Consider the following 26,560-nt stretch of genomic DNA (forward strand, 5'->3'; position numbering starts at 1 on the left):
TTTATTGTTAAAGTTCACTTTGTTAATTCTGGATTTCCTTTTCCCTTATTCTGATTGCTCTTTTGTTTTTCATGACTGACTTTTTGTTCTTATTGGTTCTGCTCCGTCTTTCATTATGTTATTGCTTCGGCCATTTTTATTTGATTTGGTTATTTTGTTGGGGGTGGTATGGTGGCGCAGTGGTAGTGCTTCTGTCTCACAGTTAAGGGGGACCTCCCTGCATGGAGTTTGCATGCTCTCCCTGTGTCTACCTCCGGGTGCTCCTATTTCCTCCCACTGTCCAAAGACATGGAAGTCAGATGCATTGGTGACGATGAATTGGCCCCAGTGTGTGTTTTGATGTGTGTGTATGTGTGGTCACCCTGTGATGGATTGGCACCCTGTCCAGGGTTTAGTCCTGCCTTGTGCCCTATGATAGCTGGGAAAGGCTTCAGCAGCCCCCACAACCCCTACCCCCCATTGTCTGGATTAAGCGGGTTAGAAAATGACATGACGTGAATTTGTCTTTATTAAATAATGCATTTGTGACATTAAGAATTGTGCCTGAGAGATGCTAACAGTTAAAATCAAGGAGGTTAAACTGATCTGCACATTGAGTGGAAGTACTGGGTGAATGTGCAAACCTCTACACGGATAGTGACAGGTGCGGGATAGAGATCTGTGCTGGGCTGAACTGCCCACCATGGCTTGGTCATCCTGGCCCCCTAATCACCCCCTGTCTCTAATTCTCTCTCTTTCTCTCACTCACCACATCACCACCTTACAACTCACATACTGGCACAAAAATGGCACCCTAATTCAGAAGAGATGCAAAACTGAGGTCCTGCCTCTATCTATCTATCTATCTATCTATCTATCTATCTATCTATCTATCTATCTATCTATCTATCTATCTATCTATCTATCTATCTATCTATCTATCTATCTATCTATCTATCATTATATAGTGCCTTTCACATCTATCTATCTATCTATCTATCTATCTATCTATCTATCTATCTATCTATCTATCTATCTATCTATCTATCTATCTATCTATCTATCTATCTATCTATCTATCTATCTATCTATCTATCTATCTATCTATCTATCTATCTATCTATCTATCTATCATAAGTATTCACAGCCTTTGCTCAATACTTTGTTGATGCCCCTTTGGCAGCAATTACAGCCTCAAGTCTTTTTGACTATGATGCCACAAGCTTGGCACACCTATCCTTGGCCAGTTTCGCCCATTCCTCTTTGCAGCACCTCTCAAGCTCCATCAGGTTGGATGGGAAGTGTCGGTGCACAGCCATTTTAAGATCTCTCCAGAGATGTTCAATCGGATTCAAGTCTGGGCTCTGGCTGGGCCACTCAAGGACATTCACAGAGTTGTCCTGAAGCCACTCCTTTGATATCTTGGCTGTGTGCTTAGGGTTGTTGTCCTGCTGAAAGATGAACTGTCACCCCAGTCTGAGGTCAAGAGCGCTCTGGAGCAGGTTTTCATCCAGGATGTCTCTGTACATTGCTGCAGTCATCTTTCCCTTTATCCTGACTAGTCTCCCAGTCCCTGCTGCTGAAAAACATCACCACAGCATGATGCTGCCACCACCATGCTTCACTGTAGGGATGGCATTGGCCTGGTGATGAGCGGTGCCTGGTTTCCTCCAAACGTGACGCCTGGCATTCACACCAAAGAGTTCAGTCTTTGTCTCATCAGACCAGAGAATTTTCTCTTTCTCGTGGTCTGAGAGTCCTTCAGGTGCCTTTTGGCAAACTCCAGGTGGGCTGCCATGTGCCTTTTACTAAAGAGTGGCTTCCGTCTGGCCACTCTACCATACAGGCCTGATTGGTGGATTGCTGCAGAGATGGTTGTCCTTCTGGAAGGTTCTTCTCTTTTCACAGAGGACCTCTGGAGCTCTGACAGAGTGACCATCGAGTTCTTGGTCACCTCCCTGACTAAGGCCCTTCTCCCCCGATCGCTCAGTTTAGATGGCCGGCCAGCTCTAGGAAGAGTCCTGGTGGTTTCAAACTTCTTCCACTTATGGATGATGGAGGCCACTGTGCTCATTGGGACCTTCAAAGCAGCAGAAATTTTTCTGTAACCTTCCCCAGATTTGTGCCTCGAGACAATCCTGTCTCGGAGGTCTACAGACAATTCCTTTGACTTCATGCTTGGTTTGTGCTCTGACATGAACTGTCAACTGTGGGACCTTCTATAGACAGGTGTGTGCCTTTCCAAATCATGTCCAGTCAACTGAATTTACCACAGGTGGACTCCAATGAAGCTGCAGAAACATCTCAAGGATGATCAGGGGAAACAGGATGCACCGGAGGTCAAGTTTGAGCTTCACGGCAAAGGCTGTGAATACTTATGTACATGTGCTTTCTCAGTTTTTTTTATTTTTAATAAATTTGCAAAAACCTCAAGTAAACTATTTTCACGTTGTCATTATGGGGTGTTGTGTGTAGAATTCTGAGGAAAAAAAAGAATTTAATCCATTTTGGAATAAGGCTGTAACATAACAAAATGTGGAAACAGTGATGCGCTGTGAATACTTTCCGGATGCTATCTATCTATCTATCTATCTATCTATCTATCTATCTATCTATCTATCTATCTATCTATCTATCTATCTATCTATCTATCTATCTATCTATCTATCTATCTATCTATCTAATCCTGCCTACTATACTAATATCTATGTCTCTATTATTATATAGTGCCTTTCACATCTATCTATCTATCTATCTATCTATCTATCTATCTATCTATCTATCTATCTATCTATCTATCTATCTATCTATCTATCTATCTATCTATCTATCTATCTATCCCAATGTCCTGATTGCATTGTCCACCTTAGCCTGGTCATTCTGGCCCCCTAATCACCCCCCCGGTCTCTAATCGTCTCTCTCTCTCTCTCTCTTTCTCTCTCTCTCTCTCTCTCCCTAACCACTAACCAAATACACCCACCACACATGAGCTGGTAACTGGCACAAAATGGCTGCCAATGCATCACCCAGGTATGTGCTCCACATTAGTGGTGGTTAACGTGGCTCTCCAATCACTGAAGTGTGTTCAGTAGCAAGACAAGCACTATATAAACATAAGAATTATTATTATTATTATTATAAGCGCCTTGAACATGGGAAAGGTCTTATATAAATAAAGGTGCATATAATGTATTATTATTATTATTATTATTTAAGTAAATAAATTAAGACTAAGAAAAGCTGTAAGCACAAACGTAAGTGAAGGAGCTAAGAAGTTAAGCTGTTAGAGACACACCTGAGCAGCTGGACCCCGGTGGAGTTGCACTTCGGTGGGTTGCAGTAAGTGAGAACTGGGAAGAAAGCTGTGACTGTGAAGCAGCTGTTGACTGGTTTTGGAAGGCATGGCCTTATTATTATTGTTGTTGGTTGGGTTGGGTTGGGGGGGGGGGCACACTGTAAAACACCCTGGCGTCCAGTTTCCAACACGACCAATTGGAATGCCCCCCCCCCAACTCCACTTCCCTCGTTTCCTGTTCCCGTGGAGCGTCCAGGCCATTTGATACCCGAGTGTGTCTTCCGTAATGCGATCCTAACGCAGTAATTGCTTTCTCTGACGAGGTGACATCTCATCGGCGAGCGTTTTAAACTAAATGGCATCTTTAACGTGGATGCTTGAGCAGCACTCATCTGTAACCACAAGCCGTCCATTGGAGATGCTAATCTGAACTCCAGAGCTGCCGTCCAACTTCATTATTCATTATATATATATCTGTTTATCTTTTTTTTAAATTGAGAGGAGAAGCCCCGGCGGGCGACGTGTGGCATTGCTGAAGATGCTGCCCTTCAAGTCTGACTTCCATGGCAAGGTAGGCTGAACAGTGAAGTGCGACATGGTAACTGGGGGGCTGCACCTTTAGGCCCCGCAGGCCAAGGCCCCTTTCGTGTTACTCATTTTTGTGTCTGCTTGCCCAGCACTTGAGCCTTTTGAGTGTGTTGTGTTTTAATCCTGTAAGGTGACACTTGTGTATTTTTATACTGGTGGTCCGTCACTATTGAAAGAATGACCTTTGCTACTTTTATACAGCAAAATCAGCATTTTTGCACTCTGAAAGGTGGCCATGTTGCATCTTGCTCATCCTTCCCCTTGAATTATTGACGCTAATGGGATCCAAGGGTCTTTTTAAATTGCGTCCACCTGCTTGGATTCTCCTCGCTCACACTGAGCAAACCTTGGGGGCCACAATTGATTTGAAGGAGTACGTCCTGGCGTGGGCACATCTCAATGCTGACAGGCAGAGAAAAGCTAAAAAAGAGTCATTTGTATGTTCATTAGGAGTTTGATGGAGGTGCCATTAGTGACCTTATAGAACCCTGTGGCCAGTAGGGGGCGTTACTGAGCCCCACACTCCAGACACAACTACACAAGGCCAGTCCCGGGTTCAACTTAAGGCTATTTTTCTTGGCACACAGTACATCTGACAGGTTTCTTTTCCTCAGTCGTTCACAGTCCAATCCTTTTCAATTTTGTTTCTTTTCTCCTCCATTCTCCCCCGGCGTCTGTCCCAACTCCGACTCCCTGGGCCAAGTGGAGGGCTTTGTTTTAACACACGACTAGGGAGTACTTCTGGTGCTCAGTCAATCACATCCACTCCATTCCTTATGCAGTCAATACAGAACAATTTATTTTTGCATAGCCCAAAATCACACAAGGAGGGCCGCAATGGGCTTTAACAGACCCTGCCTTTTGACAGCCCCCCAGCCTTGACTCTCTAAGAAGACAAGGAAATACTCCCAAAAAGAAAACCTTGTAGGGAGAAAATGGAAGAAAGCTTAGGAAAAGGCAGAGACCCCTTTCCAGGTAAGTTGGGCATGCAGTGGGTGTCAAAAAGAAGTGGGGGGGGGGGGGGGGGGGTCAATACAACATAATACACAGAACAGGACATAGAAGTCATCATCAATGCAATATAATAGTGCAATAGAAATATTACAAGGACAGAGAAGAATTTAACAGGAGATGATATCCCAGATTGATAGATAGATACTTTATTAATCCCAAATTCACATACTCCAGCAGCACCTTACTGATACAAAAATTCAATATCCCATAATATGATTTGGATTTGTTCAGAGTCCTGGAGACCTCAACTATCAAGCTGCCTCCCACTATTAGCCAATCAACAGCTGAGACAGCACTGGGCCAGCCAATCTAATGACGATTCCTGCGATTCCTGCGATCCTCCATCAGAGATGACTTTACCTTAGGCAGACGGAACAACTTGGCATGGGCAGTGGGCACCAAGTGCCACATTTGAGTACTGAGAAGCGAAACAGAATAGGTGAGGGATAGTAACAAATTATAACGATCATGTTACTTATGTTTTAGTGCTAATGACTAACAACAGAGATGCAGTCTGTACAGTAAATCAGCAGCTCTAGTCAGGGTGTGCTAAACTGAAGTTGTGAGTCTTCAGCTGGGATTTGAAAGCTTGAGACCGAAAGGGCATCTCTTATAGCAGCAGGCAGACCACTCCATAGTTTAGGGGTCATGTAACTAAAAGCTGCTCCCCCTAATGGCCCCCACAGAACCCGACAGGTCAGCCTCATGGGACTACAAATCCCAGGGTGCCCTGTAGGAATCCTTATTGGGCCTCACCAGACTGGATGCTGCCACTCAGAGCAATCAGTCACCTGCTGTCCTGTCCTTCCAGCCCCCCTAGGGCTAACCAGGGTGTACCCCTGGGGCTGCTAGGATGCCAGCCCCTGTTGTAATTGCTGCTGCTGTGTCCATATTCTGGCATGGAAGGGGACCATCAGAGCTCCCTTGCTGCCCTTCCATTATAATGGTCTCCTGGCCAGACTGGGACACCCCTTATATAGCGCCTTTCATATCTGTCTGTCTATCTATTTTTTATATACAGAGATTTCAGAAAGAATTTAGAGCCCTTTACTTTCTGCATACTTTAATTTTAAAGGAATTGGTGGGGGGCTCTTTGTCCCGGACATTATAGAGGGCACCGTATCACCATCTTGTCTTATCCTTATGTTATGAGTAAATTGAATTGTTTGGTTTATTGGCCACAAGCGGGGTTGGGTCATTTGTTGTAGAAGAGTCCATCAGCATGTCTGGACCACGACAGAGAAAGAGGACACGATGTAGTGGAATGTGACCTTTTCACCAAGGGGTTCATAAACTGTTTAGAGGTCTTCCCAGTGGTAGCGCCCCCTATGGGAGGTCAAGCAGGGGATCTTACACATAGCAGAAGGTGCATCTGGGGAGGTGAGGAATAGCATGGCTGCTTTATGGAGATGATGGATTGTGGTCTTCAGCACACACTCGAGTGGTTCTGTATCAAGTGTCAAGTGGCTGGGATGAGGGGCAGCACCTCCATGTCCAAGGTCCTGGCTCTCTGTCAGAAAAGAGTTGACTGCTCTCTGAATAAGCCCATCATGGAGGAGTTCAAGTATCTCAGGGTCTTTTTGTGAAGGAGTGTCCTTGAACCCTGGGCCTCTCCCTGCTCATTATGTCATGTCTGTTGTCTTCACTTGTGTGGTGGTTTGCTTACTTTGATTTCTAAATCTCCGTCTTTTGTCTGGTGTGTGTTGGTAGGATTTGAGTACACGAGGGCACACATGGAAACGCCATTTGTGTCGTTAAGGCGTGGGTTGTGTTTGTGGTCGGATGCTTGGCAAACAAACATGGGCCAACTGCAGCTGTGAGCATGTGATGGACGTATTGATTTGTTTTTCTTTTGGGAAAAAGTTATGACAGTTAAAATGAGTTATGAGTATCTGATGAACAACACCTTGTTGGGCTTATTTTATATTATTGTTATTATTATTATTGTTTGGCTGATGTCTTTAGATGAGGCAATTTACAGCATTTCAGATGCAACTGGTTGCACTTCTTTTGTTTTTTCCAATTGGAGCACCGGCTGGTGAAGTGACTTACTTGTGGTCACATTTTTGGTGTCAGTAGTGGGATTTGAACCCACAGCCTCAGGTTTGAAGTCCAAAGCCTAAACCACTACACCCCGCCAGGTCTGCAGGACTGGCACTCTGTCTGTAACATCCAATCCCAGTGAGAACCTCCCTACTGTAGAATGACCCGGAGGTGCTGAGCCAACATTTGGCCGAGGTCTCCAGGACTGACTGACTACGGACCCCACAGAGGTTTATTTTCACCATTGACGCTGCTGAATGGAGTTTTCTTTTCTTCCTTTGACAACTGGCCATAACTCGGTGATCAGTGCTGATTAACACAAACGATAGTCAGTTTCAAACCATTTTGTCTCCAGTCTGTTTAAACACATCTGTGCCATTATGTGAGCTCCTCATGTAATTAGTAACGTGGGAAGTGTAGAGTTGCATCTATCTGTGAACTTGTCACAGCGCTCTGAGCCCGCACTCTGTCAATGGTGCCACACAAAAATAAACCAAACTGAACTGAATGTCACTTCTCATGAGGTGCACTGTCTTTACAACAGTCCTCAGGGACCCCCATGTGGAATTAAATTCAATTGATAGTCTCATTTTCTATAGCACCTTACACATAGAGCTCTATCTTCAAAATGCTGTAGTGAAAAAACAATAAGAACTTCTGAAAGAAATTATATCTTTAATTTATAAAACACCTTTAGTGCCACCCCATCCGCCGCCCCTTTGTCTTGAATTCTTGTTGGCACAATAAACAGGCTAATAATGGAGTAGGCACTTTATAACAGTTCATTTCATATCTATCTATCTATCTATCTATCTATCTATCTATCTATCTATCTATCTATCTATCTATCTATCTATCTATCTATCTATCTATTATATAGTGCCTTTCATATCTATCTATCTATCTATCTATCTATCTATCTATCTATCTATCTATCTATCTATCTATCTATCTATCTATCTATCTATCTATCTATCTATCATATAGTGCCTTTCATATCTATCTATCTATCTATCTATCTATCTATCTATCTATCTATCTATCTATCTATCTATCTATCTATCTATCTATCTATCTATCTATCTATCTATCTATCATATAGTGCCTTTCATATCTATCTATCTATCTATCTATCTATCTATCTATCTATCTATCTATCTATCTATCTATCTATCTATCTATCTATCTATCATATAGTGCCTTTCATATCTATCTATCTATCTATCTATCTATCTATCTATCTATCTATCTATCTATCTATCTATCTATCTATCTATCTATCAAATAGTGCCTATTGTAAATGTATGGATGCTACGGGTCACCGTTGCCCCTTTTACCCCAACAGACAGATGCAGGACACAGGTTAAAAACACCAAGGAGTTATTTAATTTCTTCTTTTCCTTCTATGAAGTGCCCACAAGCACCACAGCCAGAAATAAACAGGCAAGAGAAACACCAAGTACAATAATAAATTCTCTCTTTCTCCACCACACCTCCCAGCAAGCTGTGTCCTACACCTTCCGACTTCGACTCCCTTGCTGGGTCTTCAGCCATCCTTTATATAGTCCTTGACCCGGAAGTGCTTTTGTTCTTCCTCCCACGTGACTTGCCAGCATTTCCGGGTCAGCTGGAGAATCCAAGTTCTTTAGCTAGCCCAGAAGTACTTCGGGGCTCCCGTCTGCATGATCCAATAGTACTTCTGGGCTATAGGGAAAGGATGACTCCCCAGGTCCTTCGACAGCTCTCCCTGTCGGCACCCAAAAGGGCTGAGAAACTGAACTCCAAGTCCCAGGTTGCCCTGTGGTAATCCGGGGTACCGCTATACTCCAGGGAAGCTGCCATTTTTAGCGTGTTGGGGTGAGGCAGTGACCAAAAATAGCTGCCTTTCCCTATACTTTCATTCTTGAAGTGGCTATCTATCCATCTATCTATCTATCTACTGTATCTATCTATCTATTTTATCCTGTCTTACATCTAACTATTTTATACTGTTTTTCATCCATATACAGTATATATTTATCTGTTTATCTATTATGCAGTGCCTTTCATTTATATATCTATCACATAATGCCTTTTACCTCTTTATTATATATTGTCTTTTACCTGTCTATAATAATATAGTGCCTTTCATCATACTATTTTATAGTATCTTTCAGCTATCTGTCTATTTATTATGTTTTGACATTCATTTATATATCTATCACATAGCTCATTTCATGTATCTATTACATAGATAGATAGATAGATAGATGACACTATCTATCTATCTATCTATCTATCTATCTATCTATCTATCTATCTATCTATCTATCTATCTATCTATCTATCTATCTATCTATCTATCTATCTATCTCTTATGCAGTGCCTTCCATCTGTTTATTATATAGTGTCTATGGTGTCTGCCATCTGTCTATTTATTTACAGTATATAGTGCCTTTCCTCTTTGCATTATAATGAATTTATTAATATTTTTTGTAACATTTAGCCGTTACGGGGGGTGCAGTTTTAACACTGGTGCTCTGCCACAAGCAGACTGGGGTTCCACTGCTCCCTGTATGAAGTTTGCTGTTCTCCCCGTGTCTCTGTGGGTTTCCTTGACGATGCTAAACTGTCCCTGTCATGTATCTGTATGGTCACCCTCCTGATGCCGTGTTCAGCGACTGTTCCTGCCTTGGTCTCTGTGACTGCTCGGAGTGGCTCCATCTTTCCTTTATCCCTGCTCTGCGGTAAGCAGATGAGTGAATGACAGCGCGTCACAGATAGAGCCCTGCAATAAAGTGCTTGACAGAACGAACAATAATTCCATACAAAACTCTTGTTTAATTTATATAGCGCCTTTAAAGCATGCGTCACCCTGAGTGTTAATTCAAGGCGGTTGCCCAGTTTTGAATTTTATCAGCTGTCTTTTGCCGACTGCACCATCACACGGCTCTTCCCAAAGCAGTTAGTATCACTGTGGGGTGTGTGTGTGTGTGTGTGTGTGTGTGTGTGTGTGTGTGTGTGTGTTGGAGCGTGGGGGGTCTATCTTGAAGACACTTGTTATTTTTCACCCCAATGCAGTGTGTTGACTTGACTAGAAGACGCTTTATGCTGGGGTGTTATTAGGGCTCGGGGGGCTTGTCTTGCCAGTCGTGAAGCGCTTTCTGCAGCACCACAATGGAAGCTGAGCCCACGTGGCCCGCCTGTTCTGTGTGCTCTCAAGTGTTTCTAAACACGCCCGTCCGCTCACCCACCGCACTGAGGTTTCCATGGAACAGCCTGCCTGTAATCTGCAGTGTCGTTACAAAACTCCAGCAGAGACTCTTATGTGCCGCTGCCCACTCAGCTGGTTGGCGGCAGCTCCGAAGTTTCTGCACTCGGATTTTTGAGATAGCTGGCTTGGGCCTGAGTCTTGCAAAAAAACAAACTTTAGAGGCGTGAAAATGTCGCGGGTCTTTAGGAAGCAGCTGTGGAAGCAAAGTGTCACACGCGTTCTCAAGGTAAGGATGCTCCAGGTGACGGGGCGTTTGTATTTCTTACATATTGTGTGCGTCTGTAATCCATTTTAGAGCATCTGGATTAGGTCTGCTCATCCATCCATCCATCCGTTTTCTAAACCCCTTCATCCTGAGCAAGGTTGCAGAGAAGCTACAGCCCATTGGGGGGGATACAAAGCAGGAACAATCCCTGGACAGGGTGCCAGTCTATCATAGGGTACGTGAATTGGAGCAGCCATTTATAAGTCGACTGCTGTTGTGTAATTGGGAGGTGCGGTGGCACAGTGCTTAGCCCCGAGGCCTCACAGCTCCAGTGTCCCAACCTCTGTGGAGTTTGCATGTTCTCCTCACGTCTCTGTTTCATAATCTCCAGCTCCTCTAGGTTTTCTCCTGCAGACATCTTTGTTAGGCTAACTGGCACCTCTGTATTTGACCCAGTATGAGTGGGTACAGGGGTGTGTGTGTGGGTTTGTGATTTTGCACTTTGTTGGCTGCTGTCCCGTACGTCTCCAGCAGGCACCAGCTCCCTGTCACTCTGGAGTGAAAACGTGTTTGAAAAGGGATGGATGGCTGGCTGTTGATGATTTGGGCTACAAGTCGCCCCTATAATCGGCCAAAACAGATGCAGAAAATGATGGGATCAGATATTGAATGAAAGAAGGGTGAGTGGTGGTATTTGTTATAACCTCACTGCCACCTGCTGCTTTGTCCCTTTGTTCTTTGATTCTTGTGTGTTTTCCATGATAAGAATACATGGCTGTTGGTCACTCTGACATTGTGGGTTGCCTTACCACCTCCCCTCTGTGTAGAGTTGATGGGCACACCCTGTGGATCTTTGGCCTCAGCTGGCATGTGACACTGAGTGGGCTTTATGGACGAGCAGCAGTGTCCTGTGACCTGAAATGAATAAATGGGGAGGGCTGGGTGGAGGTGACAGATCTGGGGATTTGGGTTTGAACTCAGCAGCCCTAAACTGAGCAGGTCAGGCGCATCCCCTCAATGAACAAACGAACGAATGGATGGATGGATGGATGGATGGTGGGGAATGTTGTTGTAACCTAAATGCCATTTGTGCTTTGTTCCCTTCTCCTTCTATTCTTTTGTGACTTTTATGATAATAAAACATTTGTGGTGGTCACCCTTGGCATTGTGTGTTTCACTGCCCCCTGGCATCTGGGCTGCCTTTTGTGTGATGTTGATATGTTCTGCTGCTGAAGGCCCACTGAAGCCGTTTGTGGTGGTGAGTGTGCCCAGCTGTAAGAAGGCAAACCCTTGGCGATCGGAACTGGACTGACAGGCTTAAAAATGGATAAGTGGATTTTGAGAATTTTTAGCTATGTCTGTTATATAGTCCTGAATGGGGTCTTGGGGGGGTCTGCTGGAGCCCATCCCAGCTAGCATTGAGAGCAAGGCAGGAACAAACCCTGAACAAGGGTGTCAGTCCATTGCAGAGTGAACACACACACACACACACACACACACACACACACACACGCACACGCACACACAAACACCCTGCGACTCTGTTCAGGTTGAGGCAGGTTAGACAATGCCTGTCTGTCTGCCTATTATATAGTGCCTTTCATTGATTTATTTTATAGTACCTATTCATATAATGCCTTTAATCTATCAAATAGTGCCTTTCATCTGTGTGTTACAAAGTGCTTTTCAACTTTTTATCTATCTGTTATAAAGTGTTGTTCATCTGTCTATCTATGATATAGTGCCTTCCATCTGTCTATTTATTTTGCAGGGCCTTTTATCTATCAGACTATTTGCTATATAGTGCCTTAAATGTGTCTGTCCATTCTGTAGTGCTTTTCATCTATTAAAGGGTGTCTTTCATCTGTCGATTATATAGTGCCTTTCATCTATCAGTCTAGTTGCTATATAGTCTTTCATCTATCTATCCATCTATCTATCTGTTATATAGTACCTTTCATATACCTGTATATCTATTTATTATATAGTGCCTTATCTATCTATCTATCTATCTATCTATCTATCTATCTATCTATCTATCTATCTATCTATCTATCTATCTATCTATCTATCTATCTATTATATAGTGCCTTTCATATCTATCTATCTATCTATCTATCTATCTATCTATCTATCTATCTATCTATCTATCTATCTATCTATCTATCTATCTATCTATCTATCTATCTATCTATCTATCTGTTTTATAATGCCTTACATCTAACTATTTTATAGCGTTTTTCATCCATATACAGTATAAATTTATCTGTTTTGCAGTGCCTTTCATTTATACATCTATCACATAATGCCTTTTACCTCTTTATTATATATTGTCTTTTACCTGTCTATAATAATATAGTGCCTTTCATCATACTATCTTATAGTGCCTTTCAGCTATCTGTCTATTTATTATGTTTTGCCATTCATTTATATATCTATCACATAGCTCATTTCATGTATCTATTAATAGTGTCATCTCTATCTATCTATCTATCTATCTATCTATCTATCTATCTATCTATCTATCTATCTATCTATCTATCTATCTATCTATCTATCTATCTATCTATCTATCTATCTATCTATCTATCTATCTATCTATCGTCACAGGAGGCTGGGGGCCAGACCCAGCCAGGACACCTGGAAGGACGGGGAGGCAGTCAATACATACCCTGGGCCATGAGGGGGCAACCGCCCTGGATAAGCAGGGGACCACGGGGATGGAGCAAGGAGGCACAAACTCGTAGGGGCCCGTGGCTACTGCCAGGGGGTGCCCCAAGTCTCCTAAAGCCCAGGAGCTCTGCACTTGCGCCACACCTGGGAAGGTGGGGGAAGATCCTTCCAGCGACACCCGGAGTGCTTCCGGGTGCAAGGGCAGCACTTCCGCCACACCAGGAGGTGCTGCCGGAAGATCATCATCAGGCTCCTGGAGCACATCCGGGTGGGAATAAAAGGGATCTATCTATCTATCTATCTATCTATCTATCTATCTATCTATCTATCTATCTATCTATCTATCTATCTATCTATCTATCTATCTATCTATCTATCTATCTATCTATCTATCTATCTATCTATCTATCTAAAGGGTCTTTTGTGGTTTTCTCTACAACCATGAATTAGAAGAAGCAGAGTGATTGAATGGCTGAATTGAGACGTGTTTGTATTTATAATATGTTACGCTTTTCCACGCTGTGCCGTTGTCATTCAATTCAATGTGGTATTAAGATTGCTGTGATGGTCACCCCTGATATTATGCTGTAGGCTGCATGACCCCCTCATACAGTCCCTGAAGGAACTTCAGTGCAGAGTTGTGATTCTCTCTCTCTCTGATCTCGTGACCTAAGTGTGCGTGGGTGCGTTTGTGTGTGTTTGTAATGCCTATGTGCGCGTGTGCGTGTTTGTATGTGTGTGTGCGCGCGCGCGCGTTTGTAATGCCTTTGTATGCGTGTGTGTGCGTGCGCGTGCGTGAGAGTCTTTGTGACTTTTATCCTACTTGTTATTACAAGGACAGATCGTGTCCCGTCCATAATACGGGCATGTGTGTGACTTAAGGGCGCCAGTGCTGTTCTCTTCATTTAAATGCGGATTTACAGGAAGACGAGTCGCCAGCAGAGAGAAATCAATAGAAGGTCGGACTTCGAAATCAGAGAGCCGCACTCAGATGGGCAGGTCTGCGCCGTCCGCTCACTCGATGTTTGGCTGTCAGCACACGCTGGGCTCTGCCCTGGCTACACAAATAACTACAGCGGCGCTGGAGAGGCAAAAGCTTGGCGTGCTGAGATAAGAGACACAGACACAGTAAACACGACATTCCAAGGCCATTGTGCTCAATTAATGGAGGGAATGTCATAAAAGCCTGAAGAAATTGCTTTACAGTGCTGGGACCACCCTGAAGCGCACTTAAGCTGTCATTCATTACCTGCTCCTGCCCGTTTGATTCCTTCATTAAATATGAAATGATGCGAAGTGCAAAACTACTGGCATAGGGGATGCACCAGCAAGGCAGGTGCCCTCCATACCCAAATGGCCCCACACAACTCATCTGCACAAAGCCAGCAACATAAATACATATTCATTTTTGTAAGCCTGCGGTGGACTGGCACCCTGCCCGGGGTTTGTTTCCTGCCTTGTGCCCTGTGTTGGCTGGGATTGGCTCCAGCAGACCCCCGTGACCCTGTAGTTAGTATATAGCGGGTTGGATAATGGATGGATGGATTTTTGTATGCAAAAATTATTTGTGCATTTTAATGCTGAACAGAGCAGTGAGAAGCTGGCCTGTCACGTTGGGTGACATTACTGAGTTTGAAAGAAAAACGTAATCAGAGTGCAGAAATGCAGCATGGGAGCAAATGCTTCTGGGGGCGGGGCTAGAGGTTTGAGTGGCAGCATCCTACACATCAGAGGGGTTTGAGAAACTGGGTGGAGACTTTCTTACTAAAAGAATAAATTAGAACCCGCCCACAGGCCCCCAACAGGCCTTGCAGTGTTGCTGTATTTAGTTGATCAGTTAACAAGCTCTTAATTGGGGCAAACCTGTGGCAGAGCTACCAAGAGGACTTCAATTCCCAGCATTCAGCAGCTGTAGGCAACAGGAGGAGACGCACTTTTTAATCTCATTAGAGTTGCTTTTACCCCCCCACCAGAAAGACGAGCCAAAAATAGCAAAATTTTTCAACAAGAAAAGAGTCTTATGCTATGTAACAGAAACTGGAAAACATCAAAAAGTAGGAAAGGCACGTCGAGTGTCCACTGATGCAGATTTAGCACACGTCCTTCGTGCGACATGTCTGAGACCGATGTCACAGTCACAACAGAAGAAACGTGTTTCGTTGCACACTTTTTCATATATTAATTTTCTGTAGAATGCCAGTGGATGGATGGATTCTTTCACCTGTACTTTAACAAATTTCACTTGCTGACTCCAAATCTGAAAACCGTTTTCGTCCAGCAGCACGTCTCTTTTTTTTAGTTATGATGTTCCAGGTCTTGGACAAGTAGGGTGACTGGACAGTAAAGGCGATGCGTTTCAGCATTTAAGAAATAAGTTTGGTCTCGAGAAAAGTGAAGCCAAAATTAAGGAAGGTGTTTTTGTTGGCCCTGAAATCCGTGAACTGATGCTTGATGATGAGTTCAAAAGGAAACTGAAGCCCACTGAATCAGCACCCTCATTCGTGCTGGTGGTCCAGAATTTTCTTGACAAAGAATTATGCTGAGCTTATGGAGAACCTGCTGAAAGTAAATCAGCTTACGGGAGCCAGCAGGTCACTGAAGACGCATTTTTTACATTCTCATCTCGACTTTTTTCCACAAAATCTAAGCGATGTTAGAGATGTGCATGGGGAAAAGATTTCATCAAGATATAAAAGTGATGGAAAAACGATATCGGGGGAAAATTCACTCCGAGCATGATGGGTGACTACTGCTGGTTCTTGCAATGAGAGACGGATGAGTAGTACAAGCGCAAAAGCGAGCGCCTCCAACATTTTTGGGCCCGCTGACCTCACTTTTATATTGAGGTAAATTGACCTTAATATACTTTAACGTGTCTCTGGTATCGTCTTCTGGTTTGTTTTCAGAATAAGCACCTCAAAGCACTTTTGGTGGGACAGAGTCCAAACTCCAGATATCGTGTTCATATATTATATTGATATTCAAAAGTGTCAAAACGTCAATGACGTGTATTTCAAAAACCTGACGTGCTAGCTTAATTACGATTTCATATATGAAATCAGTGTAAAAAACGTAATATGAGCTGCTCTGAAGTTCTCAGAAGCAAACAAAAAATATTTTTTTGTACACCAGTGTTTTTAAAGTTTGTCCTGTTTCACAACTACGTGGGCAGAGCCATGGAGGGCAGCTAGTATAATATATCTGTATATATATTGTCACAAGAATGACCATGAGACATCAAGAAGGTTTGGGCAGCCACCCATTTAATCGATTATGGCTGCAAAATAGGTCAAAACTGGTATACATGTTCATTCAACTGAGTCCAAAACAGAACTGACTTCTTCAGACAGTATGGCGGCTTTTAAAGGCCAGCTAAGGAAGTGACGTCATCAGCCCTGGAACCGGAAGGAACATCATTGGCTGCCCCAGAGCCGGGCGGGATTTCCCTAGAATGGTCTGCAACAGATTGAGAGGGAAAATTAGTACACTTCGCCACCCCCTGGCCTGGCATGGAATTACCTGCATTTAAGCCCTTTGGCTGTCTCCTAAACACACGTGTGTGACAATATATATATAATTCTTTTCGCGTTTGAAACGGAAATTACGTATGACCACGCGATATGGAAATTATGTTGAGAACAAAGTGGACACTGGGAGGCACAGAATGTCGGGCTGCTCCGCGGGGTCGAGAGCTTCACAGTTTCGGGCAGCGTCCTCTCTTCTTGCACTGTTTGTGACACTTCAAGTACCCCGTCGGCTCCTGGGAGAGTGGAAATCTTTGCGAATGAGTGTAATCGGCGCCATCGAAGCAGGACTCTGTTCGTAAATTGTCCTGCACGACTACTTACTGTCCCTTAAGGTGAGTTCCGGTCACTAAAACCCTGCAACATTCAAGGTTGTTTTTGTAATCAGTTATTTTAAGAAGATGGAGAGTTTACATCTAAGAAGATGTACAGACTTCTTCATGTGAAGTGTTGGACTTGGGAATTGTTTGGACCTTCTGCCCGTTAAGCACAGAAGGGCGGCGTCTACATTTATCAGAATTATTTTTCTCTTGAATCACAGGCACGTAGTGCAAGGTTGTCAGGCGCTGTAATTCCTTTTTGTATTCGGGGCCCTCGCGCCGACCAATTAACCTGTTCCACGTCATCCCTCCGTAGGTACGCGATTGTGTCTGCAAAAAGTGGCGTCTCCTGCCCTGCAAAAATACTATAAAAGTCGATCAGCCGACACGCGCGTGTAGCTGTGCCGGCCTTTGAGACTGTGACTGCGCTTCTGTCTTAAGTGAAAATAAGCACTTTTAATTTTTTTTCCTCCTTCCCCTGAGCTATAGCCCAGACAACTGCAAACACGGAATCCCTTTTCTAGACCGCTGCAAACTAATATTAAGGCGCTTCGCACTTTCTTTTGCACGTATAGGGTTATGAGGTGGCGGGAGGCACGCACAGGAGTGGAGGACCAACAGTGCCATCCCGGACGGTTAATGGCAGGGCCGTCTCTCCAGTCTACCCGAGACCCGCCGCAACGCTCCCCAAAAGGCGCTCATATCGTCTGCGAAGACGTGTCTCTACACTATATAAAAGAAAAAGGCAAATTTCCTTTCTTTATACCTTTTTTCCTTTTATCCCAAACCAAAGCCTTTCTCTCTTAACACTGCAGAGGACACAAAACTAATTTTCTTTAATCGCTGGTAATGCCAGTAAGGCACACTACCACAGGCAGAAATTTGGACGTTCACATAGAAAATGTAATTTCTATACCACAGCCATCGTGTAGCGCCTTTCAAAAGGGATCTACTGCTGAGAGATGATCCCAATACATTTTAGCTTCTGTTAGTAGTACTTACAGTGCATCCAGAAAGTGTTCCCAGCGCATCACTTTTTCCACGTTTTGTGATGTTACAGCCTTATTCCAAAATGGATTAAATTCATTTTTTTTCCTCAGAATTCTACACACAACACCCCATAATGACAACATGAAAAAAGTTTACTTGAGGTTTTTGCAAATTTATTAAAAATAAAAAAATTGAGAAAGCACATGTACATAAGTATTCACAGCCTTTGCCATGAAGCTCAAAATTGAGCTCAGGTGCCTCCTGTTTCCCCTGATCATCCTTGAGATGTTTCTGCAGCTTCATTGGAGTCCACCTGTGGTAAATTCAGTTGACTGGACATGATTTGGAAAGGCACACACCTGTCTATATAAGGTCCCACAGTTGACAGTTCATGTCAGAGCACAAACCAAGCATGAAGTCAAAGGAATTGTCTGTAGACCTCCGAGACAGGATTGTCTCGAGGCACAAATCTGGGGAAGGTTACAGAAAAATTTCTGCTGCTTTGAAGGTCCCAATGAGCACAGTGGCCTCCATCATCTGTAAGTGGAAGAAGTTTGAAACCACCAGGACTCTTCCTAGAGCTGGCCAGCCATCTAAACTGAGCGATTGGGGGAGAAGGGCCTTAGTCAGGGAGGTGACCAAGAACCCGATGGTCACTCTGTCAGAGCTCCAGAGGTCCTCTGTGGAGAGAGGAGAACCTTCCAGAAGGACAACCATCTCTGCAGCAATCCACCAATCAGGCCTCTATGGTAGAGTGGCCAGACGGAAGCCACTCCTTAGTAAAAGGCACATGGCAGCCCGCCTGGAGTTTGCCAAAAGGCACCTGAAGGACTCTCAGACCATGAGAAAGAAAATTCTCTGCTCTGATGAGACAAAGATTGAACTCTTTGGTGTGAATGCCAGGGGTCACGTTTGGAGGAAACCTGGCACCGCTCATCACCAGGCCAATGCCATCCCTACAGTGAAGCATGGTGGTGGCAGCATCATGCTGTGGGGATGATTTTCAGCGGCAGGGACTGGGAGACTAGTCAGGATAAAGGGAAAGATGACTGCAGCAATGTACAGAGACATCCTGGATGAAAACCTGCTTCAGAGCGCTCTTGACCTCAGACTGGGGCGACGGTTCATCTTTCAGCAGGACAACGACCCTAAGCACACAGCCAAGATATCAAAGGAGTGGCTTCAGGACAACTCTGTGAATGTCCTTGAGTGGCCCAGCCAGAGCCCAGACTTGAATCCGATTGAACATCTCTGGAGAGATCTTAAAATGGCTGTGCACCGACGCTTCCCATCCAACCTGATGGAGCTTGAGAGGTGCTGCAAAGAGGAATGGGCGAAACTGGCCAAGGAATAGGTGTGCCAAGCTTGTGGCATCATATTCAACAAGACTTGAGGCTGGAATTGCTGCCAAAGGGGCATCGACAAAGTATTGAGCAAAGGCTGTGAATACTTATGTACATGGGATTTCTTCGTTTTTTTATTTTTAGTAAATTTGCAAAAATCTCAAGTAAACTTTTTTCATGTTGTCATTATGGGATGTTGTGTGTAGAATTCTGAGGAAAAAAATGAATTTAATCCATTTTGGAATAAGGCTGTAACATAATAAAATGTGGAAAAAGTGATGTGCCGTGAATACTTTCCGGATGCACTGTACCTGTTGTGTTATAGCGCCTTTAAAATGTAGTTTACTCGAAACCACTCCAGTAGTGCTCAATGTATCTTTACTTCTTTAAATGTTAATGCTTTACTGTTTAATAACTTATAGACTACATTTTATTGTGTTCCCTTGCAGTAAGTGAGCGAAGCCACTGGGTAATCAACTAGTATATGTATTTATATATACTGTGTATATATATATATATATATATATATATATATATATATATATATATATATATATATATATATATATATATATATATATATATATAAGGGCCTTGAATAATCTTTATAAGATAAATTATTTATTTTAAACAAAGGCTCAATATTTATGAAGCTCCTACAAGCAAAACAAAGAATTACCTGAAAAGCACCCATAGGTGTCAGGCAAAAAAAAAAAAAAGAAAATCTTTTGATTGAATTAGTAACTCGTTTGAATGAATTATTTTTTATGTTTTCTTATTTCATTGGCTATTTATTTTTCCTGGTATGGAGTTTAGTGAACTGCAACCAGGAGAGTACAGCCAGCCAGTAGTTTCAGTCTATTCCTACGCTGTTCAGTGCCATCACAGACTAGATTTTAAACTTACCTTTTCTTCTATTAACGTTTCCACCACTGACTCCAGAATATAATGTTCTTGGAAAAAAATGTATAAATCTATTCTTGTAACTTCTGCTGCGTTTGAAATTCGTTCCAGGACTCCTCAAAAGAACTGTTTCTACTACTAGTGGTCTACAAAATGGTTCCTGTGGTGGCTCACTGATGTTAACACACGTCTTACAGGTCACTGAACTGTATGCTAGCACAAATGTATGGCGCTTCATAAAAAGAACTGGACTGCAATGTGGAAAAATAATAATAATCTGTTCGAACGAAGTAATATGGAACGGGGATCCGTACCACTAAAATAAGAGTCATGTAAGAAATAAAAATAATTTGTTTGAGCGAGTTACGTAATTCATTTGAACAACTTAAGTACTGTAATTCGTACAAATGAATTAATAATTTGTTCAAATTTTTTTCTTTTTTGGTTGACACCTACGGGGCTACAGAGCACAGGTTCAAAAATCCAGAAATCCAGAAAAGCAATAAGGCAGAGCAAAACACAAATGACACTCCATGCAAAATAAAAGCGCCAGGAACTATGGAAGGCCCGCCCATAAACAGGGCGGAGGGCAGTTCCTGTCATTTATTGGCGGGTGGCTCCACCCCTCATGGTACCACCCACAAAACACATGGAACATAATCAAATAGACACAAAGTATAATATACGTAATAAACAAGAGAATCATCAAGACAAATAAATGACACCAAATCAGACAAAACACACAACTTTGAACCCCTGCCAGGGAAGAAATGCTGGCTGAAATCGGACGGTTGGGTCCAGAATTTCAGAAGCTGCACAAGATGTGGTGCAGGGTGGTGTAACCGTGAAGAACCTGGTGATGTGACGTGACGGGATGCAGTCCTTTGTAACACTGCAGCATGTTGTGGCCTGCGGGGGGCATCATTGAGCAACAAACTCCAGATACAATCACATGACAACAGGCCCGGGCTGTAATGCGTTTATTTTATTCTTTTAATTTAAGTTCCTTTCAATGGGTCTCATCTTCCAAACTCAGCCCCCTGTAATGCTCAATTCCTCTGTTAGCTTATTTTCCACTCCTCCGTACCCCTAAGTCAAGTGTTGTTCACCTCCTCCTGACTCTGACTCCCTGATTGTGGTGGGGTGGCTCCTTTTACGTTGGAGTCCTTCCAACTTTTCCGACTGAAAATCACTGGAAAAGTTGTCAAATGTGACACGGGCTTCAGAGAGAACTTCGGACGTGTCTCCCAACTGCTAAAGCCCATTGGCTGCTGGCGAGCCTCTGTTTTGGACCCCTAGCCTTGGGTCGGCTCATGGAGCTGGTGGGGTAGTGTGGCATGGACAGGCTGCCCCAGGGGAGTATCTAAGGGTGGCATCTAAGCACAGGTATCTGGATGAAGCAGCTGGTGTGGGGATTATGGAGCTGCTGAAGCGACCACTGAAGAAGCCAGTGGTCCTTTTTAGGGTCCACCTACCACCACTATGGCATAAAGTCTCCCAATTCTTGCACCTCCAGGTTGATAGTGTTATAAAACATCCTACCTTTATCTGGTATTGGGTATTGGCATCTTTTCTTAACAGACGGAGACGTGAGCCAGCCCGGGACATGTCTGCCACTGGGCACGCTCCATTTAAAATTCCCTTTAAATAGTATAGGATTGCATATAAAGGAAAATTAATTTACAAATGAAGGAAATTTAATCTGGATAAAGCAGTAAACCACAACATAAGGTTCGATTACACCCGGTGTTGTGTTTCAGAGCCAAATGTTGAACTGTAACGAGCCGGCGTATACATGGAGTAGCTGAGTCGAAGGCCACGTAGACATAATGGATGGCGCAGCTCAAGATGCTCTTCAATACGTCTGGCTGCCGTCTTTGTGTAGTCATCAGTCATGGTAAAGGTGGTCTTACTGTCAGAGGAAGGGGAGTGTTTCACAACCTGTGTGGTGTCGTGACCCACTTTTTAACATGTAAGTGTCTTTGTGACCCACTGGGGGGTTGGTCCCTCATGGTAAATTGAACGTGATCGTCAAAGTGGGTTGGGGTCCCCCTTGGTGATTTGAGTGCGATTGTTGCACCAGGGTTGGGGATCAAAGTGAGACTTTTGGAGTGGAGATCGAGGGTGACCCGTCGTGACCCAGTAGCAACTCACGACCCACTTTTGGGGACCCTGTGGTTGAGAAACACCATTTTAAAGTCTACTTTAGGGTTGAAAGAAAACTCTTTACATTAATTTTGCCTTTCTTTGTAAAATTTTATGTTTCATGTGTAAGGGAAAATCTATTTTCCATACTTAAGGAAATACTGTGAGTCCACACACCGGAGTTGCTTGAGGGTAAAATCTTTAAATTGGAGAAGTTGTAGCCAAATTTGTAGTATAAAAATGTGATTAATGCCAAAAGGAGAACTCCAAGAAGGTGTACTGCCACAAGAGATTCAAACTTGGAACTGTACAAGACACCAAAATCACCATTACAGGAGCTTAACCAAGAACTGCTGTGAAACAAAAATCAAAATCTGTATTTGTCATTTATGTTGTAGCCCTGACTTGGGTTGGGGTGGAGCTTATCTCACTGAGCATCAGGTGCAAGGCAGGATCAAAATGGACGCCAGTCCATAGTTCATCACAGGGTGAGCAACAACCCCTCCCACACCCACACCCCATAACACCCCCCACTACACACACATGTACACACACACACATACACACCCATAACACCCCCCACTACACACACCCATAACAGCCCCCTCGAACACACCCACACCCCCATAACAGCACCCACTACAAACACATACACCCACATACACACACACACACCCATAACACTCGCACCTCCCACACACACACATCCATAACACCCCCCTACACACACACACAACACTCCCCCCTCTCATGCACACACCCATAACACCCCCACTATATACACAAACACACATAACACCCCTACTATACAGTATGTATGTATGTATGTACAGTGTATATATATATATATATATATATATTGTAGAGGATTGCCGGCTTCCCAGTCCGGCCCTCACCCCCAGGCCGCTAGGAGGAGCCCTCCGGACAGCATATTTGTGCCCCGAGTTCCAGCAGGGCCTCATGGACTTTGTAGTGTTGTGACACAGCCCTGCTGGATACCTTGGTGGCCGCCAGGAGTCGCTGTAGGGGGGCTAGTGGGCTCTTGCGTGCCCTATAACCCGGGAGTGCATCACAGTCACGTGACTGGAGGAAGCGACGTGCTCCCGGGATGAAGAAAAGGACTGTTTGCCCTGACCCGGAAGGAAAATGGACTTGTGGGTTGTGCTTGGAACCACTTCCGGGTCAGGAGCTATAAAAGGACTATGGGAAGCCCAGAACACTGAGCTGAGCTGGGAGGTAGGGTGGCGACGTGTCTTGGCGAGGATTATTGTGTTTATTGAGAGAGTATTGTGAGTTATATGAGTGTAGTGTGGAGAGTGCTTGGTGCACTGTATAATAATAAAAATAATATTAGTTATACTTTCACCTGGTTTCAAGAGTGGTACCTGAGGGTTCGAGAGGTGGACAAAAGCCTTAACTGCTACTATATATATATATATATATATATATATATATATATATATATATATATATATATATATATATAATATGTATACAGTACTGTGCAAAAGTTTTAGGCAGGTTTGAAAAAATGCTGTAAACAAAGAATACTTTCAAAAATGGAAGTGTTAATCATTTATTTTCATCAATCAACAAAATGCAGTGAATGAACAAAAGAGAAATCGAAATCAAATCAATATTTGGTGTTACTACCTTTTTTGCCTTTAAACCAGCATCAATTCTTATAGGTCCACTTGCACAAAGTCAGGGATTTTGTAGGATTCTAGTCCTAGTCTAGTTCTAGAGGTGCTGCAAAGAGGAATGGGCGAAACTGGCCAAGGATAGGTGTGCCAAGCTTGTGGCATCATATTCAAAAAGACTTGAGGCTGGAATTGCTGCCAAAGGTGCATCGACAAAGTATTGAGCAAAGGCTGTGAATACTTATGGACATGGGATTTCTCAATTTGTTTATTTTTAATAAATTTGTAAAAACCTCAAGTAAACTTTTTTCACGTTGTCATTATGGGGTGTTGTGTGTAGAATTCTGAGGAAAAAAATGAATTGAATCCATTTTGGAATAAGGCTATAACATAACAAATGTGGAAAAAGTGATGCGCTGTATATATGTATATGTATATGTATATGTATGTATGTATATGTATATATATATATATATATATATATATACAGTGGTGTGAAAAACTATTTGCCCCCTTCCTGATTTCTTATTCTTTTGCATGTTTGTCACACAAAATGTTTCTGATCATCAAACACATTTAACCATTAGTCAAATATAACACAAGTAAACACAAAATGCAGTTTTTAAATGATGGTTTTTATTATTTAGGGAGAAAAAAAATCCAAACCTACATGGCCCTGTGTGAAAAAGTAATTGCCCCCTTGTTAAAAAATAACCTAACTGTGGTGTATCACACCTGAGTTCAATTTCCGTAGCCACCCCCAGGCCTGATTACTGCCACACCTGTTTCAATCAAGAAATCACCTAAATAGGAGCTGCCTGACACAGAGAAGTAGACCAAAAGCACCTCAAAAGCTAGACATCATGCCAAGATCCAAAGAAATTCAGGAACAAATGAGAACAGAAGTAATTGAGATCTATCAGTCTGGTAAAGGTTATAAAGCCATTTCTAAAGCTTTGGGACTCCAGCGAACCACAGTGAGAGCCATTATCCACAAATGGCAAAAACATGGAACAGTGGTGAACCTTCCCAGGAGTGGCCGGCCGACCAAAATTACCCCAAGAGCGCAGAGACGACTCATCCGAGAGGACACAAAAGACCCCAGGACAACGTCTAAAGAACTGCAGGCCTCACTTGCCTCAATTAAGGTCAGTGTTCACGACTCAACCATAAGAAAGAGACTGGGCAAAAACGGCCTGCATGGCAGATGTCCAAGACGCAAACCACTGTTAAGCAAAAAGAACATTAGGGCTCGTCTCAATTTTGCTAAGAAACATCTCAATGATTGCCAAGACTTTTGGGAAAATACCTTGTGGACTGATGAGACAAAAGTTGAACTTTTTGGAAGGCAAATGTCCCGTTACATCTGGTGTAAAAGGAACACAGCATTTCAGAAAAAGAACATCATACCAACAGTAAAATATGGTGGTGGTAGTGTGATGGTCTGGGGTTGTTTTGCTGCTTCAGGACCTGGAAGGCTTGCTGTGATAGATGGAACCATGAATTCTACTGTCTACCAAAAAATCCTGAAGGAGAATGTCCGGCCATCTGTTCGTCAACTCAAGCTGAAGCGATCTTGGGTGCTGCAACAGGACAATGACCCAAAACACACCAGCAAATCCACCTCTGAATGGCTGAAGAAAAACAAAATGAAGACTTTGGAGTGGCCTAGTCAAAGTCCTGACCTGAATCCAATTGAGATGCTATGGCATGACCTTAAAAAGGCGGTTCATGCTAGAAAACCCTCAAATAAAGCTGAATTACAACAATTTTGCAAAGATGAGTGGGCCAAAATTCCTCCAGAGCGCTGTAAAAGACTCATTGCAAGTTATCGCAAACGCTTGATTGCAGTTATTGCTGCTAAGGGTGGCCCAACCAGTTATTAGGTTCAGGGGGCAATTACTTTTTCACACAGGGCCATGTAGGTTTGGATTTTTTGTTCTCCCTAAATAATAAAAACCACCATTTAAAAACTGCATTTTGTGTTTACTTGTGTTATATTTGACTAATGGTTAAATGTGTTTGATGATCAGAAACATTTTGTGTGACAAACATGCAAAAGAATAAGAAATCAGGAAGGGGGCAAATAGTTTTTCACACCACTGTATATATATATATATATATATATATATATATATATGTATATGTATGTGTATATGTATGTGTGTATATATATATATGTATATGTATGTGTGTATATATATATATATATATATATGTGTATATGTATGTGTATATATATATATATATATATATATATATATATATATATATATATATATATATATATATATACATATACATATGCAATCAACAGACACTTGGACATAAGTCCAACATATGCTAACTTAAGAAGAACATGTACATAATAAATAAACTATACAAACCCCCCCCCCCCCCCTATCATACTGACTTAGTCACCTCCCACACCTCAACCAATCCACTTAATGTGTTGCTATATATTGCCTTTGATTCTTGTAAGTCTAAGCATTATCCTTTGATGAAGACCCCTGGTAGGGGTTGAAAGCTCAGGAATAAAAACTACTTTATGATACGTGATTAATTTTTTTCTCCCTTTGTGGATCTCCAGCTGCATATATATATGTATATATGTATATATACAGTATATATATGTATATATATAT

General features: G+C 42.9%; 1 protein-coding gene and 1 long non-coding RNA gene across 4 annotated transcripts in view; one reads left to right on the forward strand and one right to left on the reverse strand.

The window, feature by feature from the left end:
* Positions 1 to 26,560, reverse strand: part of LOC127530043 (uncharacterized) — a 454,116-nt gene that overhangs the window by 77,975 nt on the left and 349,581 nt on the right. The window lies entirely within an intron of this gene.
* Positions 1 to 26,560, forward strand: part of dnah5 (dynein, axonemal, heavy chain 5) — a 437,381-nt gene that overhangs the window by 60,055 nt on the left and 350,766 nt on the right. Inside the window, exon 1 of one of the 3 annotated variants that reach the window (XM_051935613.1) lies at positions 10,246 to 10,398. The exons of the other annotated variants lie outside the window; for them this stretch is intronic. Coding sequence (XP_051791573.1) covers positions 10,342 to 10,398 — 57 coding nt within the window. The 5' untranslated portion in view covers positions 10,246 to 10,341. Of the gene's footprint in view, positions 1 to 10,245; positions 10,399 to 26,560 lie in introns of those variants that run through there. 3 annotated transcript variants of the gene reach the window in all.

Source organism: Erpetoichthys calabaricus, chromosome 13 (genome assembly GCF_900747795.2).
Source record: "Erpetoichthys calabaricus chromosome 13, fErpCal1.3, whole genome shotgun sequence".
Lineage (NCBI taxonomy): Eukaryota > Metazoa > Chordata > Cladistia > Polypteriformes > Polypteridae > Erpetoichthys > Erpetoichthys calabaricus.